Source organism: Arctopsyche grandis, chromosome 2 (genome assembly GCF_051622035.1).
Source record: "Arctopsyche grandis isolate Sample6627 chromosome 2, ASM5162203v2, whole genome shotgun sequence".
In the NCBI taxonomy this organism is placed as follows: domain Eukaryota; kingdom Metazoa; phylum Arthropoda; class Insecta; order Trichoptera; family Hydropsychidae; genus Arctopsyche; species Arctopsyche grandis.
Window position 1 is genome coordinate 11,285,727 of NC_135356.1, and position 21,288 is coordinate 11,307,014.

Here is a 21,288-nt window from a genome sequence, read left to right on the forward strand (position 1 = left end):
TTCATCGGGCTATTCACTAGTAATTAATATTGGTTAATTGCGATATCGAGAAAGTGCTTAATTTTTTTTTTGCGAGTATGAAAAATTGTAATGCTTGAATAAATGCTCTGCAATTGAATTGAAAATCGAGAGAGGTGTTGTCAACTGAATTTGAAATATTTAAATTATTTTGCTATAGTAAAAAGGTTATAAACAATGATACAAAAGTACATAATTTGATATGCAAAAGTTAACAATATTTGATACGAATTCAATGAACATAAAGAGCTTATTATCCCTCTAATAGTTTGGTTTTCGGATTTAAAAATTTCGTAGTTACAATTATTTTTTAAATTAATGTTAATTGTAAATGCTTTTATATGTAGTTTCATATTCCCCATGGGTTTTATCAAAGCTTTTAAAAAAGCAAATATAACACAATGTCTAATGGGTGATCCAAATATGATGCTATCAGTTTATTTATTTATTGAAACTGCCTGTAGGTGCAAGGCATTCCTTATGCTATATATTTTTTTTATTTGATATTTTTCTTTATCTGTTATTATTAAATGCTGTTTTTTATGTTTATGTATGGATGTATTTATATTTATGTTCAAATGTATTTTTTTTATGTATAATTGATGGTTGTATTATTTTCGTTGTGTATTGATTTGTATTTAATTGTTATTTTGTTTTTTTTGTGTTATGTTTTTGACCATTGTGGCGCTTTAGGAATTCCTGTTATGCCACAATGGTCTGTTTAGAATAAAATAAATAAATAAAATAAATAAATTTATAAAAATGTTAAGGAGGTATGTAAAAAGGCCAACATTTGTTTCGATTTACCTGCTTTCGCGATAATGTTGAGTCGATATTTATCGAAACCTGTAAAACACCATGTAATACATTTTTATACGCAGCGAAAAATTAACAATTAACTATAATTATCAATGATAAGATGTTCCGTGATCGAGATTTTAGTGACTGGCGCGAGATCGCTTTTTGTTTAATAATCTTTTTATACATTGATGAATAGCAAAAACTTGCGCAGATATAATTTTTTTTCAGATATAATTTACATTGGGATTTTTTTTCTCAAACACAACCCTAGAGTTGCACCTTCATATTTTCCGAATTGATGCTTTATTATTATTTTCTTAATATTCATTTTTAGCTTAAATCAATTCTCAATCTATTATTTTTCTTAAGAGTACATATGCATGTTTTTTGAAATTCTTTTCATCTAAAAATTCGTTCGGGGTGGAATTATTCCTTGCAACTGTAGACATCCAAAATCACTAATTAAAATTTTATAATTAATCTTATTATTATAATAATTAAGCAAACAATATCAACATACATAATTACCCTTATTGTAAAACCATAATTACCCTTATTGTAAACCCTTACTGCAAAACCATAATTACCCTTATTGTTTAATTCCAAAATATCCATTTTGTATTTCGAAAATCGGTCTCCGTGACGAGATAGAATGTTAAACGACAGAAAACGCAAATATCGGAAGGCAAAGATCGAAAATCGAAAGATCTTAAGTCGAAAGATCAAAAAAAAAATGGTGCATGGTAAACGGTACATACTCGCTTAATTTGCGCGAGCAGGATACAACAGGAACAAAAGGAACAGGCTTTTCCTCCCGTATTAATGTGCGCGCGCAGAATACAAGAGGAAAAGCATGTTCTTCTTGTTCCTGTTGTATCCTGCTCGCGCAAATTAAGTGACTATGTACGTGAGTATAAACCGTTTACCATGCACCATTTTTTTTTATCTTTCTACTTAAGATCTTTCGATTTTCGATCTTTGCCTTCCGATATTTGCGTTTTCTGTCATTTAACATTCTGTCTCGTCACGTAGACCCTTCGAAAATATATGTTTAATTATATATGTATGTATATATGTATATATAATATATAATTAAAATGTTTGTTTGGTATTTACACGTTCCATTTTTTTATATTGAAGGTTTCCAAATATATAATAAATTCTCATTTAGTATTTTCATTTGTATTTTCAGAAAAATGGTTATTTTTAAAAAGCCAGCCAACGTCGTCGATTCTCAGAGCACCATTTACCAAGGCCGAAGATGTGTAGAATGCGGGAAGAGACTTCTAACGGAAGCTGGGTTTTTCGCCCACTTGTTGATCATTCACAACATTGAACCGAGCATCGAGATACTGCCTCAAGGTGGTGTTCGAAAGTTCTTTCCAGATATCAATCTAAATTTATATTTGTGTACGGAATGTGGGGCAGTATATAAATCAACAGCAAAACTGTCACGGCATTTCAGGTCTCACAGGGCGGCATATTTGAGCTTAAATATACTTTAACTTGCCAATCGTTTCGATACATTCAGTAGTGTGGAAAAAATCGTGGGGAGACAACGTTTTTTTACTTTTCAAAAAGGAAAAATTCTAAATCCGGCTTAAGGGTATTTTTTATTTTCATGAAATTGATACAAGAATTATGATGGAATTTTAGTAGAAGAAAAATCGAAAATGAGTATGACTATGAAAATGTATATGAATATGAAAATGACAATGACTATGCAACTTCCGGTTGACGGTTCTTCTGAAAAATTATATATGTTACTTATTATTAAGCTTAGACTTCTAAGTATGATATTTCAGTTATATACACTGAAAGGTTTCGGAGTAAAACTTAAAAAACCTCGATTCTCTGGATCAAAAGTACTACTTCCGGTTAAGGTAAAAATATTTTAAATATCTTCAGTCCAGTTTAATTGTCTTAGGAAATAATTGAAAAATATTACACCTATAAGGGGGAGGTACCACTTTCGGTCAATTTAAATTGAACGTCGTATCGATTGGCATTTAAGTAACTCACACATTTTTCCTAAACCATAAAAACGTGACCAAGTGATAAATTCCGAGTTCAAACCAGTCAAAATCTCAAGTTCGAATTTTCACATGATCACATAAATTCATCTAAAATTTATATTTAACGACAGCCAAACATAAACAAAGAAAAAAACACACACAACTGTCTTTGTTTTATATATAAGATAATATAATATATGTATGTATATTATATTATCACTATTGTAATTGTGTTAAAAAATAAAGCCAAATTGTAATAATTTTTAGATTAGTTAATGTTGAAGTAATAGATTAATATATACACTTTACTTACATATATATTTATTTAGAATACCTGACCAAGTCATAGGTTACCGGTTACTATTTTACGTTTATCTTAATTCCGTCTTTACGATTTTGTCCTCTATGTGAAGGTGCTATTCATAGTTTTCGGAAGTCTGATGTTTCCATGGTCGGTCGGCCACTAATGATTTATTCAGTATTATGTGATTTAGTTATATTATGTACCTACATATGTATGTAATGTACTATTCAAGTGAGATTATTTTATCATTATGTCTAAATATACTATTTAATTATGTTAAAATTTATAATGAAATATATAGATGTAATGTACTTAAATATTAATATATTCTGTTCTTAAGGAAAAAAAAAGTGTTTTCATTTATTTCCACAAAAGTTCGTTTTTCCTAAAATTGCATAACTAGCCGGAAAATAATGGTCACTCGTTTTTCGGGCATTTTCTTGTTAATTATCCAAAAAACATAAGTAAACCTATGTAAATTTTGTGGAATACAAGTCTTACACCTTGTAATACTTGTATTCCGTTAAAATTTATTAAAATTCTTGTAATTTATTTTGCATTTAAAAAATAGTAATATTAATGCCAACCAATTGTTAAAAGGCTGAATAAGATTTTACAATGTGTAGATGGTATAAAAGGGGCTAAATGTTTATATGTATATTATTTGAGACATTTTCGGGGGAAGTGAAAGCTGTTTTACCCATTTACGTACATAGGTATGTTGTATCATTTTAAACATGCTTTTTACATTTGTGCTTTTATATAAATATTTAAAAGAAATAAATTTTGAAAAGTTTTAAATAATAGCATAAAATTTTAAACAATAGTATAACAGTTTTTATTTCAGTTTTTTAATCTACATATAGATATCTTAACGATATGTATTATTTTTATGATACATGTACATGTATCATAAAAAACCACATACATAAAATTGTGCATATGTAAGAAAGCAAATTATTTTTTGTAGAATCTCAAGGTTTTACAATTTTGATTACAAATCATATCAACAAAAGTCAGCTGGCCCATAGACCGATGGTTGAAAATCGATTACTGCACTAGGGCAGGGGTCGCCCTCGAGCCCATTTTACAAGGTCGTCGCCACCTAGGGTAGTATGCGGTAAATTGAATAGCGCAAATAAGTTTAATAAAACTTCGATTAGACTGGTGTATCTACCTATAGTTCTTCTCCTTTCTCGTTTTATCATTGATGGGCATCGTGTTTACTTCTATTGTTGGGGATCTGATTGACATTCTCCTTCTCTTGAGATCAAGGCACCAAGGTAAATAAAATCATTGATTTCCTCGCAGTATTTTAAAGTATTGGACTATACCAGGGGTCGGTAAACTTATTAGTCAACAAAGCCAATTTTCAACAGTAAAAGGATTGAGATTTCTTTTGAGAGCCAAATTTCTTTAACTTAAACTACATATATACATAAGTAGGTACACTGTTTATTAAAATTAAAGTTTTAAGTCAGGTTATATATAATAATATATTGTTGTTTTTAATTTTAGACACGACTCCAGGTTCTCATCAATAAGATGACTCTCAGTTTACTTTTGATAAGGTTCATGCTTTAAAAATATTATTCGCATGAATATATACATAGAACCGAAAAGTGAAAGAATCGAAAACGTTAGTTTTTTCAACTGATCATATGAGCCAGGAATACTATTCCAGGTATTAAAAATCACCATGTATTCCTTCTCCAGTTATTTCAAAGTAGACCACTTGTGCAGTGAACTAAGTTCACTTTTTTTCCCCAATATTTCAATATCAACGCAAAGACTTTCAAATTTAGAGCGCCATAATTCTTTGTTTTTTAAATCCACCAATTGCATTTCAAAGTTGCCAATGTCAACATTAAAGGGTGAAAATTTTGATTCTGTTACAGTTGCATTAAGAGATAATTTAACAAAGGCTAGCGTCGCTTTGCTGTTTCTGAATTCCTGAAACCTGTTGAGAAAAGCTTCCCTCTTATTTAAAATTATTGTTTTGAAATAGCAAATGTCAATATCAAAATTAATTTCTTGGCGACGTTTCAGCAGACTTGGAAAGTGAATCAAAGTTTTTCTTTAATAAAAAAAAAGGATAATTTGTTTTCAAATGAAATAACTTCTTCGAACATCGAAAAAATTGTGTTTCCTGTCCCTTGTAGTTTACGATTAAGTTGATTTAGATGAGACGCAACGTCTACCATTAAATCAAATTTTTGGATCCATTGATTTTCCGTTAGTTCTGGATAGTGTACACCCTTCTCAAGTAGAAATGTTTTAATTTCTGTTAATAAGGCAGCGAAACGTTTCCTCTTGATAACTAAAGTACCTTGTTATGCAGCAGAAGATCTGCTTACTCACTTTGTATTTCAACTAAAAATTCTTTAAATTGGCGATGATTTAGAGAATTAGCTATAATGAAGTTGATAAATCTTAATCACCAATTCCATAACTTTGCAAATTTCTTCTGTGTACAAAGCGCTTCTTGATGAATGATGCAATGGTAAGCAAGTACCTCGTGATTAAAACCCTTTTCTTACGCCGATCATACTTTTAAATTGACGCAATTTTAGCTAAACACTGACCAAAGTAACACATGCGGCTCGCAAGCCGCGGTTTACTGACCCCTGGACTATACTATTAACGCTTGGAGCGTGAAGCAAAACTTTCTTATGAGTTATGACAAAATACAATATGAACAATACATTTACTAAAGGTTTCTTCTTCCACTAGTAGATGGGAAAAATTACCATCTATAGTACCTATATTATTGAAATTAGCCTGAAATGCATTCCGATATGAGATATTGCTCTAAAGAAAATGTAGTGGAGGAAGATTTTGAACAAGCTGAGAATACAGTTTCAGTCTTGAGAAATAATTTCAATATATTACATCAGAAAAGAGATCAAGATAAGTATAGATCGTCGAAATTAATACAAGGATTGATAATTTTAAAGATTTTTGAAATAATAATGTAGATCAAATTTTCATAAAGGTTGTTGATCTTTGTGATAAACTAAGCATTAATACCAAACCAAAAAAATTCAAAATATATAAAGAAGAAATTAATTAAAAAGAAAATTAATTAAGTAACTTTAATTAATTAAATAACTTTAATTAATTAAATTTAATTACTTATACATATAAGTAATTAAAATTAAAATTCAGATTTTTTCGCACCAGGACCTCGTCCGATAGTGGCCGGCCCTGCATACCCACCCTTTGCTGAAAATTATCTATGCATGCAGGCATGGCTTATACTGAGGGTAGATTGACCGATGCAATTGTGTCGAGGGGGTTAATATGGCAGTAGGAAAGGGAAAATATGGGGAGGGGAAGAACGCATGCGTCGCATCACCCCCTATGGATCTGCGCGCGCCCCTTGGGTGTGCGGCATGTAACGTCACGCACATGCGCACATGCTTCTCTCGCAACCCCTATATATGTACAATCGAAAAAGTGTAATAAATATGGCTTCTCTTCTTCCACAAATCGTACTTCCTCACAATATGCATTGAAATCGCATATTACCAGACGAATGCGATACGTCACTCGAACTACTGCACTTCTCGGTCGTGGAATTGCACATGAATCTGCATTACGAAAAGGAGGTCATAGGTTAGTCCGTTCGCTATGTTTATTTTTATGGTATGTAGTCATCAAGACTTGGTTGACAAAATCTCGTCGTCACCATATGTACATATATGTAATATAATAGTTTATTAATATCAGTGGCTAGCCGAATTGCTTGAGCAAAAGTTTAAACAAACTTAAAATAAAAAAAATTGAAACTTTTTCAGAAAATTTATCTCTTGAAACCGTTCCAAAAACCATGTAGTCTATAAATTGAGTATCATACGATAGTGTGTATACCAATTTGAAGATTTTAAATTGAAAGCTGTAGTTACGCAGCAAATAAACTTGCAAGTATTTAGTATTGCATTAGATTTTTCGAATTAGAAAATTATATATGTTACTTAGTATTAAGCTAAGACTGAAATAGTATAATATGAAATTTCAGTTAAATAACACTGAAAGGTTTCGGATTAAAACTTAAAAAACCACAATTCTATTTAGTATTGCGTTAGATTTTTCGAACTATCTATGTATGAATATAAATACGAAAAAAAAAACTATCTATGTATATAAATACGAAAACTATTTTTTTTATTTTTTTTTTTCCATTTATTCATAATTTTTTGTATGAAACTTTTATTATATTAAGGTCTTATTTTTCTATTTTCCAGCGTAATTTTATTGGTGTAATAACTGCAAAATATCTATTTTTAATGATATTTCACCATTTTTGCTTTTTAAAAAGAATAAGGAAAATTATCATAAGGTTATAAAATGATTAATGGATCAGGTATCAGAAAATTTATTTCGCAAATGATAATTTATTTTTTATGTTTATTATTCATTAAGAAACTTCTTCTTCTTTCTCGTTTGCACAATGCACAATTCTGAGTTTCGTTTCCATCATCTAGGATTCGGTGGCCTACACTTCTCTCGGTCCTGTGCCAAGTTGAAAGCAGCGTTTAGGGACGATCCCACCAGTTCTTTAATTTGACCATCTTATGGAAGACCCTCCTCTCGCTCGCCTCTCGTCTAGTGTTCCGGTGACTACAAGCTTCTCTTAACTCTCCAAATATTTCCTGACCAAGTAGGAAAGAATCCTTTTACAACATGTTGTGGAAAGTCTCTCTGAAACTGCCTTTGAGGATAGAAATATTAGTGGGTGTCTTGCTGTCGATGGAATGCGCAGAATCCGCCTCCAGCAACAAATTTCAAAGGCTTCTAACATGTCCCTTTCTCTCTTTTTAAGCGTCCATGCTCGACTACATACAATGCAATGGGGATCACCATCAGACGCATCAGACGGATTTTCATTTTTCTCATTATAGAACGGTTTTTCCATATCTTTGTCAGACTGATCATCGCCGTTTTCACCATTCCTATTCTTCTGATTGGCATCCCCCTACTCTTGAGATCAAGCCAACTAGGTAAATAAAATCGTTAACTTCCTCAAAGACTATGAGGAAGTCATTAAGAATACTTGAAGCTTTATTTATGAATATAATGTATTTTTAGATGATTTGGCTACTATAAAAATGTACACCTGTCCATATTTACAATATTAGGTTAAGCTATAAAAAACGTCTTTGATCTACTTTTAAAATTGAAGTGTTATATCCTTAATAATTTAATTAATTAAGTCCTTTATATAAATATACGGGGGTTTCTTTTGACATATTATTTAGTTGATACCAGTGATTAGACCAAACGAATCCCAAGTGAGTTTTTGCAATTTCAGATAAAAGAGTGAACATTCGACACTGTTTACTTTTTACAAACCTCCTTTACGTTTCACTTATTTAATTTGATCTTAGGGCAACTGAGGCAACAAAAAACATTTTTGTGAGCTATACTATCAATGTTTGAAATAATCAATGATGGTTTGCTCGATTAAAAACTGGGAATATATCAACAGCTGATGAATAAAAGCACAGAGCGCAAAAAAAGTTGATAGCTGTAAAATGGATGGACAACTGGTTATCTGAAATATCAGTGGATAACAACTGGTTAACAACTGGTTATCCACTGGTTATCTGAAATATCATTAAATAAGATATACATATGTATATCGAATATAAAATATAAAATTTAATAAATTACGAAACATTTTATGTGCAGATAAAGTAAAAAGAATATGATTTTTGTTGTTTATATTTACAAATTATGTATTTAATATATACCCAAGTTTAATTTAAGTTGTAAAACAAGGAATTAACTGGTTAACTGCCTCATTGAGTGCAGCATTTGGTATACAAGTATGATAAAGCTTCAATTTTTTTTTGTATTTTGAGAATACAATATGTCTTACAAAAATACCCAGTAGTTTTTTTCCATATATTGTATTCATTTATAAAACTACAATACATAAGGATTGTAAATAGGTTTTTGAGCTCTTTTTCCTATTATGCTGTAGATTAACATTAGAATAATATAATACTATGATTACTAACCAAATTAAATTAAATTGTAAAATAGAAAATGATCAGTAGATCAGTTGCTATTAAAATAGATATAAGATGTATTGTGAACATAATTTCGTAATAATAAAAAGCATTTAAAAATCAAAATCAAATAAAACTACAATACGATACAATAAAATACCTATACAATGCAAAACTGTTTATAATTCCGAACTTAATTAATTAAAATATTCAGTTTTTATAATTATTTACTACATATGTTTATTGCGACTGGTTTTTATTTTTTGCATATACATACATACATATACATACGTATGTATGTTACAAGTAGCAGAAATACATAATTTTTTTTATCAATTTATTTGTTTCAAGAATTTGAATATCAAATGAGCTTCTGAAATGACATCGGTTATCATGGATCAGGGAATTGGTGATAATTGGGATCCTGGTAAGTCAAACTTTTATATGTGGTCATACTTAAATAAAAATTGTGTATTAAATTGTACTTTCTACTTAATCTATTTGGGGGCAGCGCTATCTCGACTGTTGATGTCGTTGAAAGAAGTCAAAGGCGGTGAAGATGTTTCTTTCTTGAGCGAATTGTTGCAGTCAAAACAGTTACACGCTCTGGTGCACGTTCATAACAAAATTGTTGCCAAGGGAAAAGATGATAGATTTTTCCCGTTACTGTCAAACTCGATGGAGGTCGCCCTAGAGGTGTTGGAGCTGATCTCGGACACTACATCCCCAGATACAGCTTACAAAGAGTTATTCAAATTGCTACAAACGCCCCACATGCAAGTAAGTCGCCACGATGATAGAATTGAAAATTTTGATATGTATGATGTATCATTTTAAACAAAATTGAAATTATTTCAGGGAATACTGTGTGCACATGATGCTATTGCGCAGAAAGATTACTATCCTCATTTACCAGAAGTGCCTCCTGACAGTGACGACAATGAAGAAACTGTGAAGATCGTTCAATTGGTGAAAAGCGACGAACCTTTGGTAATTGTTATTTGAAAATACTATTTCATATAGTACATTGTATTTCTTGAAATATTCTTTTTGAGTTAATACACAACATTTATATACATATAATGAAAAATGGGATTTCATAGATTTCACTATGATCTATTATTTTTATTTTATGTTATTTGTTATGGACATTAATCCTGAAAAATATAAAATAAATCAAGGAAACTATCAAAGAAATAGATCTCATAATAAAAATTCAACTGAAAAACGTATCCCAAATTCCATATCTAAACTTTTTTGTGAATGTTGTATTTGTTAAGTTTCAAATTAGAAATCTACAACCTAACAAACTTATTATATTGAATATTATTATAATGATAGTTAATATTCACAAAATTAATTAAATTCCATGCTATTATATATGTATATAATTACTTTGGATATTACTTCGATATAGATCAGTGGTTCTTAACCTTGTTGGAGGTACTGAACCCCATCAGTTTCATATGCGCATTCACCGAACCCTTCTCAATTGGAAAAATAAAATATGATTTTTTTCAAATTCAAAACATAGGGATATACATATTTTACTGGTGCAAAAAAATGAACCGTTTCTACATCAACATCACTGTGTTTAAAGAACAAAACCATTAAAACATGATTTTCACACAAAAACAAAAACATAATAATGAATTTTTACTGCAAATCAGTGTGACTTCTGCTGTTGCCTTTCAGAGATCAGTTCAGAAATGCGAGGCTTTACCTTGGCAAGTGCCACTCTCATGTTATTTTCGCAACAAAGTCTGTTCCTTTGCTTCGTTTTTATGTCCAGCATCCTCGAAAAGGATTGCTCGCAAAGATATGTTGTAACAAACGGTATGAAAATCTCCAGAGCTTTCTTAGCAATAACAGGGTACGCTACCATTTGTTGACACCAAAACGTTGAGAGCGTTGTTGTTCTGAAGAGTTGCTGTTGAACCTGGCTCTGCTGAATTTCCGCCGAACCCCTGAGATTGATTCACCGAACCCCTGGGGTTCGATCGAACCCAGGTTAAGAACCACTGATATAGATAGTCCAAATAATAATAGTAAATAATAAAAACCTTGTAAAAACAAGTGCATATTCAAATAAGATTAACATTTACATATTGACTAAACATGCTTTATAATTTCAAAATGCAAATTTAATGATAAGCATATATTTATTTTATTATTATTATTATTACAACGCAAGCTTTAAATTCAATGATAAAATACATAAAATACTATAAAGGCACAGCATATTATATCAAAACGAATATATATATATATATATATATATATATAATTAAAAAAGTAATATGAAATGAATTACAAAAACACGCTTTATTTTATTGATTGAAAATAAAAAGAACACAAAGTAGTAATAATCAAAACCGAATTAACTTACACATTTAAAGCTCAAACATTGATCACGCTATCGTTTTTATAAGTATTTATTTTAACAAAAAATGTTTATTTATTTGTTGTTAATAATTACTTTTATGGTCAAAGGGTGGTGCTCAGAGCGCAGAACCCATTGTGGTAAGTTGAAAGATGAACATGGAGGAATCAATTATTTTTGTTACCAAAAGCTTGTTGCCTCATTTTTTTATTTTCCTCACCTATGCCAAATGTGCACCTCGCTTCTTGTGCTTATTTTTGCTACCTTTCTCACAATTCATCACTGTCAGCTTCTGTTTTTATCCATCAGATCATAAGGGAATGTCATTAATCGAAATCATTGTATAAAAAACCATACACATTTTTATTTATTTATTATTTTTAACATATTGTATTATACTTAAATATTTTGTGTATTTGAATTAGTATTGTTTAATTTAGACTATATTACGTCAAAAAAATTCATTTTCATTTACATATTATGAATGTCCATAATACTCTTTTCAACATCATCTGTAGAAAAACTAAATTTCTTATATCCACAATACATTATATTTTATTGCATTTTTGTAATAGTTTTAATGTACAAAATTGTATAATTGTACGTCAAAGCATGAATTTATATATTATACAAAATCAAACTATTGAATACATTTTTAGTCATCTTGTATTAATTATTGAATCATTACAAACCGTGAATACTAATTTTAATGATCTCAATATGTATTCAACGTCGAGAATGGCCCATACATACATATATGCAGGCGCGGCTCGTGCATAGGAACTGCGGCGCTGCAGCACCCCCAGAAAAAATACAAAAAACACATTTGTATACATTTACAATTTGTGAATATATTTTAAATAAGAATGAATAGATATTTGACATAATCATTATTAATGAGTATGTAAAATATATCTAAATACAAGTTGTGCGATTTTTTTGTAATTTTTCTGGGGGTGCTGCAGCGCCGCAGTTCCTATGCAGGAGCCGCGCCTGCATATATGTATCTGAATATATGTATCAGGTGGAATGGAAACAAGCAGATGATTAATATTTTTTAAATATATAATGAATATTTACTTTTAAATAAAAGTGTTCGTTTTAAGTTACTAATCATTTAATCGTTTCTGCCCTACTCTGTACAATAATATATTTTGTACATTAGCTGCATTTCGTATAAAAATTGTTTCAAACGAAAATGTCATGCTTAGCGTTATTAGGCAGCATTCAAATAAATGGTGATATTAGTTTTTAAAACCATAGAATTTTTATGTATTTTTTTTATACATATTTAGAAACATAATCGTGAAGCAATTTTAAAATTAATTAGTGATTGTATTGAAAATTGTCCATAATCAAATTTTTAATTGAAATAGATCACAAAACATAGCTAAAACTCAATCATTAATATAATACTATTGTCATGTATAAAAATCTATGAAAATCTTACACGCGGATCTATAAACTATTTGCTTTTTAGAATATTCGTTTGTATGTTGAACAATTTTAAAATGAATGCTTAAATAACAGGGTGCGACAATCAAAACTGACGAGGAGACAGGAAAGATAGTCATAGCACGAGTGATGCACGGTGGTGCCGCTGACCGTTCCGGACTCATACACGCCGGAGACGAAGTAGTTGAAGTCAACGGCATAAACGTTGAATTGAAAACCCCGGCTGACGTCCTTGCCATTCTGGTAAACAACGATTTAATCAAACAATTCTGTCTTTTATTAAAATCACTATGAAGCTTTATACATGTGTTTTGCAGCAAAACTCGGAAGGCACCATAACATTCAAGCTCGTGCCGTCGTACGGCAAACTTGGCATGCGCGAAAGCAAAGTGAGAGTGCGAGCTCACTTCGACTACATGTCCTCATCCGATCCGTACATTCCGTGCAAAGAAGCTGGTCTGGATTTTAAAAAGGGAGATGTGTTGCATATCGTGTCGCAGGACGATGCATACTGGTAAGATGATTTGAATACAGTGACGGAACCGAAGGGCCATTTTTAATTTTAATTTTAAAAAGCTCATATATTATTTAAATTCAACAAAAGTATAAACTATATCAGTGGTTATCACATGAAAGTGGATCTTATCAGGTGCTGTCAAGATTTTTTCTAAGTCACTTTTTGCCGATATGTATATTTGAATACTTATTTTTTATTTTTTATTTATACCAGGAATGCCTAAAAGGTAACCCCATGACGCCCTCCTTTCCAGAAACATTGTACATTTGATACAAGTATTATTATACAAAGTAAATACATATCAATTAACATATGGTAAAATTTAAAAAATTTGCAGCATTTTTTTTAAACAATTCAGAAATTCAGTAAATACATATCAATTAACATCTACAGAGACATTTATGGCCAAATTTGTATATTTGCAGCATTTTATATGATTCAGCGAAATTCGAGATTGTTGAAAATGGGTAAGGTTGCCAATTTGTTGGAACCTTTTCACTGAAAATCAGATAAATTGGCTAACTCTGATAGGAAACGATCGACCTGGAGTCACAAATCCAAGGTCTGGCCAGCAGAAACCAGTGGGATTTGAACCCGTGACCATTTCGTTCAAACCACTAGTCTATTCTGCTGGTTATTTATTTATATCTAAAAAACGATACGCTTCAAATATGTACCTGAAAGTTGCGCCAAAGTAATTTTTTTTATAAAAGGAAGCTATTTGTATACAAAGAATCCGAAATTATTACATTAAAAACAATTAAAATTTGTATAAAAGAACTATTTTGGTGTCGATATTATTTTTATTGATAATCTTGTATTAATTTATAATCTGTATGTTCCTGTTTCATTAAATAAATAATTAAATTAATCTGTTTAGTTAAATAAATAAATAATACATCAGCGCCACTGACAATATTTGTACAATGGTACATACGGGTCTACCTCACGGGCCCGAATGTGAAACGCCGGAAAACGCAAATATCGGAAGGCAAAGATCGAAAATCGAAAGATCTTAAGTCGAAAGATAAAAAAAGGGTGCATGGTAAACGGTACATACTCACATAATTTGCGCGAGCAGGATACAACAGGAACAAGAGGAACAGGCTTTTCCTCCCGTATTCTGCGCGTGCACATTAATACGGGAGGAAAAGCCTGTTCCTCTTGTTTCTGTTGTATCCTGCTCGCGCAAATTAAGTATGTACCGTTTATCATGCAAACTTTTTTTTTGATCTTTCGATTATCGATCTTTGCCTTCCGATATTTGCGTTTTCCGGCGTTTCACATTCGGGCTCGTCACGGAGACCCGGTACATACATATATAATTTTATTATTAACCAGTACTATTTGCCTCTAATAAACTTTTAAAGTATTCATATTGCATTTAGTATTTACAACACCTAGTATTACATATGCATGTATGTACATTGTAAAGATTTTTTAATGTTTGTATCAAAAACTTTCCTTTAAATTTAGTTTAGTATTATTTTTTAATATATACAGTAAAACTATTTTCATATTTACAATAAAACTATCCAGATAACAAGTTCTTTTATTACCAGATAAGAGGAGCTGATATTTTTTGCGGGTAGGGCCAAAGTTTGATGTTCCGCCACTGTCTGAATAAATGGTAAAGTCCACCATTCAATCAGTGTTTGATATTCTGTGTTACTTTTGTGAAAATATGCAGGTGGCAAGCTCGTAGAGAAGGTGAAAAGGTGATGAGGGCTGGACTGATCCCATCGCGTGCCCTACAAGAAGGACGTATTATATACGAACGACAGTCTCAGCAAACCGCTCGCACACTAGATGGTATTAATTACTATGCATTTTAAATTCACTTTATTGTATTGGCGCTTATCAAATTTATATGTATGTATGGTATTGCCAGTTTTGTGTTAACATTCTTAGGTTTTTATATGTGGGTATATATTTTATTGTGGTCTTCTAATAAGAATTTGAGGAAAATGTACACATATAATAGCAGCCTAAGAGTGAAATATAATTTTTAATATCTATGTATAGTATATATTTAATATTTGCGTCCATCGTTCCACACCGTGAGGCCAAAAACTAATGTACTTACTTTTTCACCCATTGCTCGGACCTTACGCTGCTTGAATTTGGCTAGCGATCATATTGACATTTTCAATATTTCACCAGCCTATTCACTTTTTTTTCATTTTTAAATGTTTTATATTATACTCTTTTTTATAAATAACTTTATTTTTTTTTGTTTATTTTTTACTGTTTTTTTATATTTTTATTTTTTGTATATTCTTGTTTGGCCACGGTGTCCGTTTGTTAAAATAAAATAAAATATGCTAACTCTTTATTCTTAAATGAGAAAATAAATCTACTTTAAAATACATTTACCATGACACATTAGAATACCAAAGTAAAAAGCGATTTTATTTTCAACAATTTGCACATAGGTATGTACTTACTTATATATATGCTTTTGTGTGGATTTAAATGTGTTTTGTTAATTAAAAAAACAGATATTATATTATAAAATTAATTCTACAATTGCAAATCACATCGACTAAGCGTTTTTCAATTTAATTGTATAGAAATTAATAATTTAATTCTATAGAAATTATGAATGTATCGTAATTTTATAACTTTCTAGTATAAATTAACAAGCCACATAATAAAAATTATCTCGGTAATAACCTCATGAATCTTTTTTGCACAATATAGAAGCAAACTTAAAAAAATTAAATGTAATAGTAAACAGCATTACGTAGCTAAGTGTTACCTACTATTATTAAGAGGGCTCGACACCAGCGCTTTGTCCATACAAACGTATTACACTTCTCCCTTCCTCAATTATGGCACTAGAGAAAATATTTTTTAATATGCTATGGATATCCACCATTGAGATGCATCTATCGTTTTATTTTTTTGATTAGTTATTTTCTATAGGAGTTAGGAGCCGCCAAACATCTATAAAACCTCGATTTTGTCGATTTAAAATATGTATTATCTGGTCGAAGCGAAACTGTCGCATTCACTCAATATATACATTCACTCAATATATATATATATATATCGAAAAAAGGAACGGCAACAAAATCAAGGTTTCGGGTGTACAGCCCTCTTAAATATATAGAAAAGGATTTATAAAGCTGCAGTTGTCATATTTATAATATGGATTATGCATCTAAATAAAATAAATTAATCAACCTTTTATTGCATTATATACAATTTTTAAGATTGACTATATCATTTATTGGAAAAAAATGAAAACTTGGTTGCTGTCGATTTCATTTTCCCAATATATCTAATATATAATATATACTTCAAACTAATTAAATACAATAAATAGGCACTGCGGAATACAATAACTTTATAAAATTGATTCATGTACATGTACTTATATGAAACCATATATGCATGTACAATCAAACCTTATTATATTAAAAAATTCATCTTTTCTATAACTATCCTATTATATATGTGTATGTAAGTAGTTGACTTTGCTAAGCGACTTTATTTTATCAACTATGGCGCATTTTAAAATTTTAGTATGTTTGCATACAATGTATCACTGGCGCATTTATCGTACAAATATAGAACTGTACCCATACAATGTATCACTGGCGCATTTATCAAGCATACACTGTTTATTAGAACTAATTGACCACCGTATGTACACCCTAATTTAGGTACTGTGTGCTCGGCTCCAGCATCACCGGTGCTATGTAATCCCGCCGCTGCGGTGCAATGCGCTCGGGCTATGGGAACGGTTGGGGTGGCCGACCAAGCCGAAGAAAAAGTTGAAGAGACACCGGCCGGAGAGATCAACGCTGACGCTACTGGCTCCATATTCCCGTGCAAGCCGTCGGTCAAAGTAAAAAAGATCATGTACGACCTGGGGGAAAACGATGATTTCGATCGTGAAACTATACCAACATATGAGGAAGTTGGGAGACTGTATCCTAGGCCTGGTTTAACGCGGCCCCTAGTACTGATTGGAGCACCGGGCGTTGGTCGTAATGAGCTCAAGAGACGTCTGGTGGCCACCGATCCGGACAAATACAAAAGTCCTGTGCCGTGTAAGTCTTTGCAACTTACTACATATATAATTACATGAGTCTCAGCGGTGAGCCCAGTTTGACCGACTCTCGGAATTTCGAAACTTTTCGTCTACTTGGTACGAAAGATAAACAACATATAAACATTTCTGTATACATATACACAAACTACTGTTTAAGTAGATCTGAAATTTAGTTGAGTTGTTCAAACATGGTTCGGTAGAACGGAGCAGACTTGAGTCTTAGACATTCACAAATCAAAATCATCTTCTACCTAATCGCCCTATATTTAACCAAATGTACTATGAAGAAAAAAATTTTTAACAACGTTTTTCTTCGATATTCTAGATGCTTCAATTAAAATCTCTATTATAGTTAAAATTATGATAAAATGAAGTTAATATAAACCTTGTAACAATCAAATTTTATTTGAATGTTACATATTTGATATGTCCTTGCTACATTCATCACTTTGTTATTATTATTGCTTACTTACTGTAACTCAACCCAATTTTTTTTTTGTTATTTTAGTTTACTTCTGATGATCTTCTATGTTTGTTTGTTCTTTATGAAAATGTTAACTTTTCAATAATTAAGAACCATCAAATTTGATGGTTCTCAACTATCTTACTTAGATCGTACACTACAACATTTTCAGAAAAACAAATTGATTCTTATAAGCCTCTTATCAGCTTGTTATTCGTTTTTACTGACTTATACCTTGCCTAAACAACAGTGGAAAATGTATCTAGTAAAGTAAGGTGGCACTTTTTTTTATGTAATAGAACTTTTTTATCTAGTAGTAGGTATATAATAGATAGTTTTAAATGGTAATTGGATTATTAGTCACATTGCGATCGCCCAAAAGACAATTTTTGCCATGAAAATCGCGAATACAGCATATTTGGCACTTGAGGACTTTTCGGCTGCCAGATATTCTGTATAGAGATTTTAGTGACTTTATGACCAATAATCACCGAACCGTTTTAAATATGTAGATAAGCCTTTGCCAAAAATGATATCTCCTAGAAAAATATTGGAAAACTAGTCGAATGCTGTCTTCGTTTACCAGAAACAAAAGCACTTGCCGAAGGACCTTTTTCTTTGATGAACAATGTGTGGTCCAGTGATAAAACGCAATTGAATGTTGAAGCTTTTAAAATGTTTGCAAATCACTGTGTATAATTTTTAACTAGTCTTGTGTAGAATTTTATAAAAGCATTCAAGAAAATTAATTCGTTTTTTTCATAAATATGCGTTCATGGTTCTTTAATTTTCGTTTTAAATAATTGTTTTTGAAAAAAAAATGTCCTGGTTTTGAATTTGGAAAATATGATCACCTTTATAGTAAAGCTGTAAAAGGAACTCGGTAAAATTTTAATGCTAATTGGGCAAGTCATGTGGCTAGAAATCTAAAAGGGTGCAGGGAAGATCACAAGTGAGGTGAAAGGATGTGGAAAATATGTGGGGTTAGGTGAATGAGTGATGCTCCAAGTAGAACCGAATGGAAATGTTTTGAAGAGATTTTCATCCAAGAGTGGACTTCGAATGGCTGCAAATGATGATTATAATGCAAATTGCTTTTGTTAGTATTATTAAGCAAATAATTCGCTTCTTACTGTCAATTTTGACAGATACGGCATTTTACATGACATGACAACCAAACATAATTCTTCATTATATTGAAATAAAGTAAAAATGTCAACATTACAGATACGTCAAGACCACAAAAACAAGGCGAGCAAAATGGAAAAGAGTACATATTTGTGAACCGGGAACGTATGGAGCAGGACATAGCCGCTGGAAAGTTCATTGAATTCGGCGAATACAAAGGAAACTTGTACGGAACTTCTTCGGAGAGTGTTGAGACCATAGTCAATGCTGGTGAGATTTCATAATCTAGAGATTTATTACATAGATCACTAACCTAAAAATTATCAGGTTGCATCCTAAAGCTGCAATAATCACTTCCAGGTTACGTCTGCGTGCTGTGTCCGCATCAGCAAGCGTTAAAAGTTCTAAGAACCCCTAGTTTACGGCCCTTCGTGATATACATTAAACCGCCTAGTATGGAGGAGCTACGGGAAACGAGAACGGCCATGCGAGCCCGTTCCACCTTCGATGAGACTAACTCCAGAGGATTCACTGTGAATCATACGATAAAACTCTACATGTCGAGTATATCGCAATGGGAGACTTATATATATTTATATATAATGTGTTTTTAACTTCTTTTGCAGGATGAAGAGTTGAATGAGATATTGAGAGCTTCGCGGAGGATCGAATTCCTATACGGTCACTTCTTCGACGAGGAAATTGTCAACGGCGACTTGGCCACATCCCTGGCGAGCCTCCTCAAGTCCGCCTGGAAAGTACAAACGGAACCGCTGTGGGTTCCGGCCACTTGGGTTCAGTGAGCCGAGTTTACAAACTAGTAAATGCACTAGTTTAATTAATTTTATCGAATTTGTTGGAGCCTTATTCGGGAACTTATACATTTAATTAAAAAATATACATATATATATATATATATATATATATATATATATATATATATATATATATATATATATATAAATATATATATATATATATATATATATATATATATATGTATATGAATATATATATATATATATATATATATATATATATATATATGTATATGAATATATATATATATATATATATATATATATATATATATATATATATATATATATATATATATATATATATATATTTATATAGATTGATGTTATATTATTCGTAGGACTTTATTTACAATCATTAAGTTTTCCTAATACCTACTCATTATTTCATAACAATTTCTCTATAGTAATAATAAATATAAATAGCTTACATAAAAATACCACATATATATATAGAGCTCAAAATTTATTTACATATAGTTGAGTGTAAGTAATGGAAAAGTTTATTTCATAGATTGATAATGACGTAAGTTCAATTCAAGAAAATATATTTCTCGTATTAAAATATAAAATGTAAATGATTACAAAACAAACCTAGGAAAAACACCATTTTAAAATATACAAATATATACATGTGTATGTTTAAGGTTTTAATAATACTGACCCAATAAATTTATTTTGGATGGTTATATGTAATCACTTTGTTCTACGGACGTGTGTATATTTATTTACATATAAGTACATATAAAAGATCCGAGCGGTGAGTTTTGTTTTGACAATGTTTAAATAAACTTATAAAATTCGGTATACATGTATGTACATATATAAAGATTTATTGTAGTCGTCTAAAAGTTCCTCGTGTGGCTTACATATACCCTTTATGCAAATACACCCATAAAAGTGGGCTATATCCACCGATGTTCATATAATTGGAAAGCTTGGATATTTATAACATAAACGTAAGAAGTTAAATAAGCAGTTTTTATCAAGTAGTTCAATTGAAGTGATCTTTTAATGTAATAAATGCTTCCAATACATACGGACTATCTGTATGTATAAAACATATACATACATATATGTTTAAATAAAGATTTTTACTAGCTAAATTATATTTAATAGTTAGTTTATTGATATGCATATAAACAATCATAATAAATTACGCACGCGTTATTTTTTTGTAGATAGTTGAAATGGACAACTTGATGTTTATGTAACAACATAATCTTTGGACACGTCGGCGCGTTTATCTCGCAGAATTTGCCGAAATTGAATCGATTAGTACCTCAGTTAAATAGATTTAGATCGA

General features: G+C 30.8%; 1 protein-coding gene across 1 annotated transcript; it reads left to right on the forward strand.

The window, feature by feature from the left end:
* The first annotated feature begins 9,533 nt into the window (after nt 1-9,533).
* Nucleotides 9,534-19,967, forward strand: metro (membrane palmitoylated protein 7-like protein metro). The gene is made up of 11 exons (XM_077446004.1): nt 9,534-9,582; nt 9,667-9,935; nt 10,014-10,145; nt 11,649-11,678; nt 13,069-13,236; nt 13,311-13,507; nt 15,201-15,322; nt 17,203-17,571; nt 19,264-19,434; nt 19,525-19,697; nt 19,791-19,967. The coding sequence occupies exons 1-11, from the start codon at nt 9,534-9,536 to the stop codon at nt 19,965-19,967; spliced, it is 1,857 nt and encodes a 618-aa protein (XP_077302130.1).
* The last annotated feature ends 1,321 nt before the right edge of the window (nt 19,968-21,288 follow it).

Coding starts and splice junctions, on each gene's coding strand:
- metro (XM_077446004.1), top strand. CDS start 9,534: ATGACATCGGTTATCATGGATCAGGGAATTGGTGATAATTGGGATCCT. Junction 9,583..9,666: donor TGGTGATAATTGGGATCCTG/GTAAGTCAAACT, acceptor ATTTGGGGGCAG/CGCTATCTCGACTGTTGATG. Junction 15,323..17,202: donor AACCGCTCGCACACTAGATG/GTATTAATTACT, acceptor GCTCGGCTCCAG/CATCACCGGTGCTATGTAAT.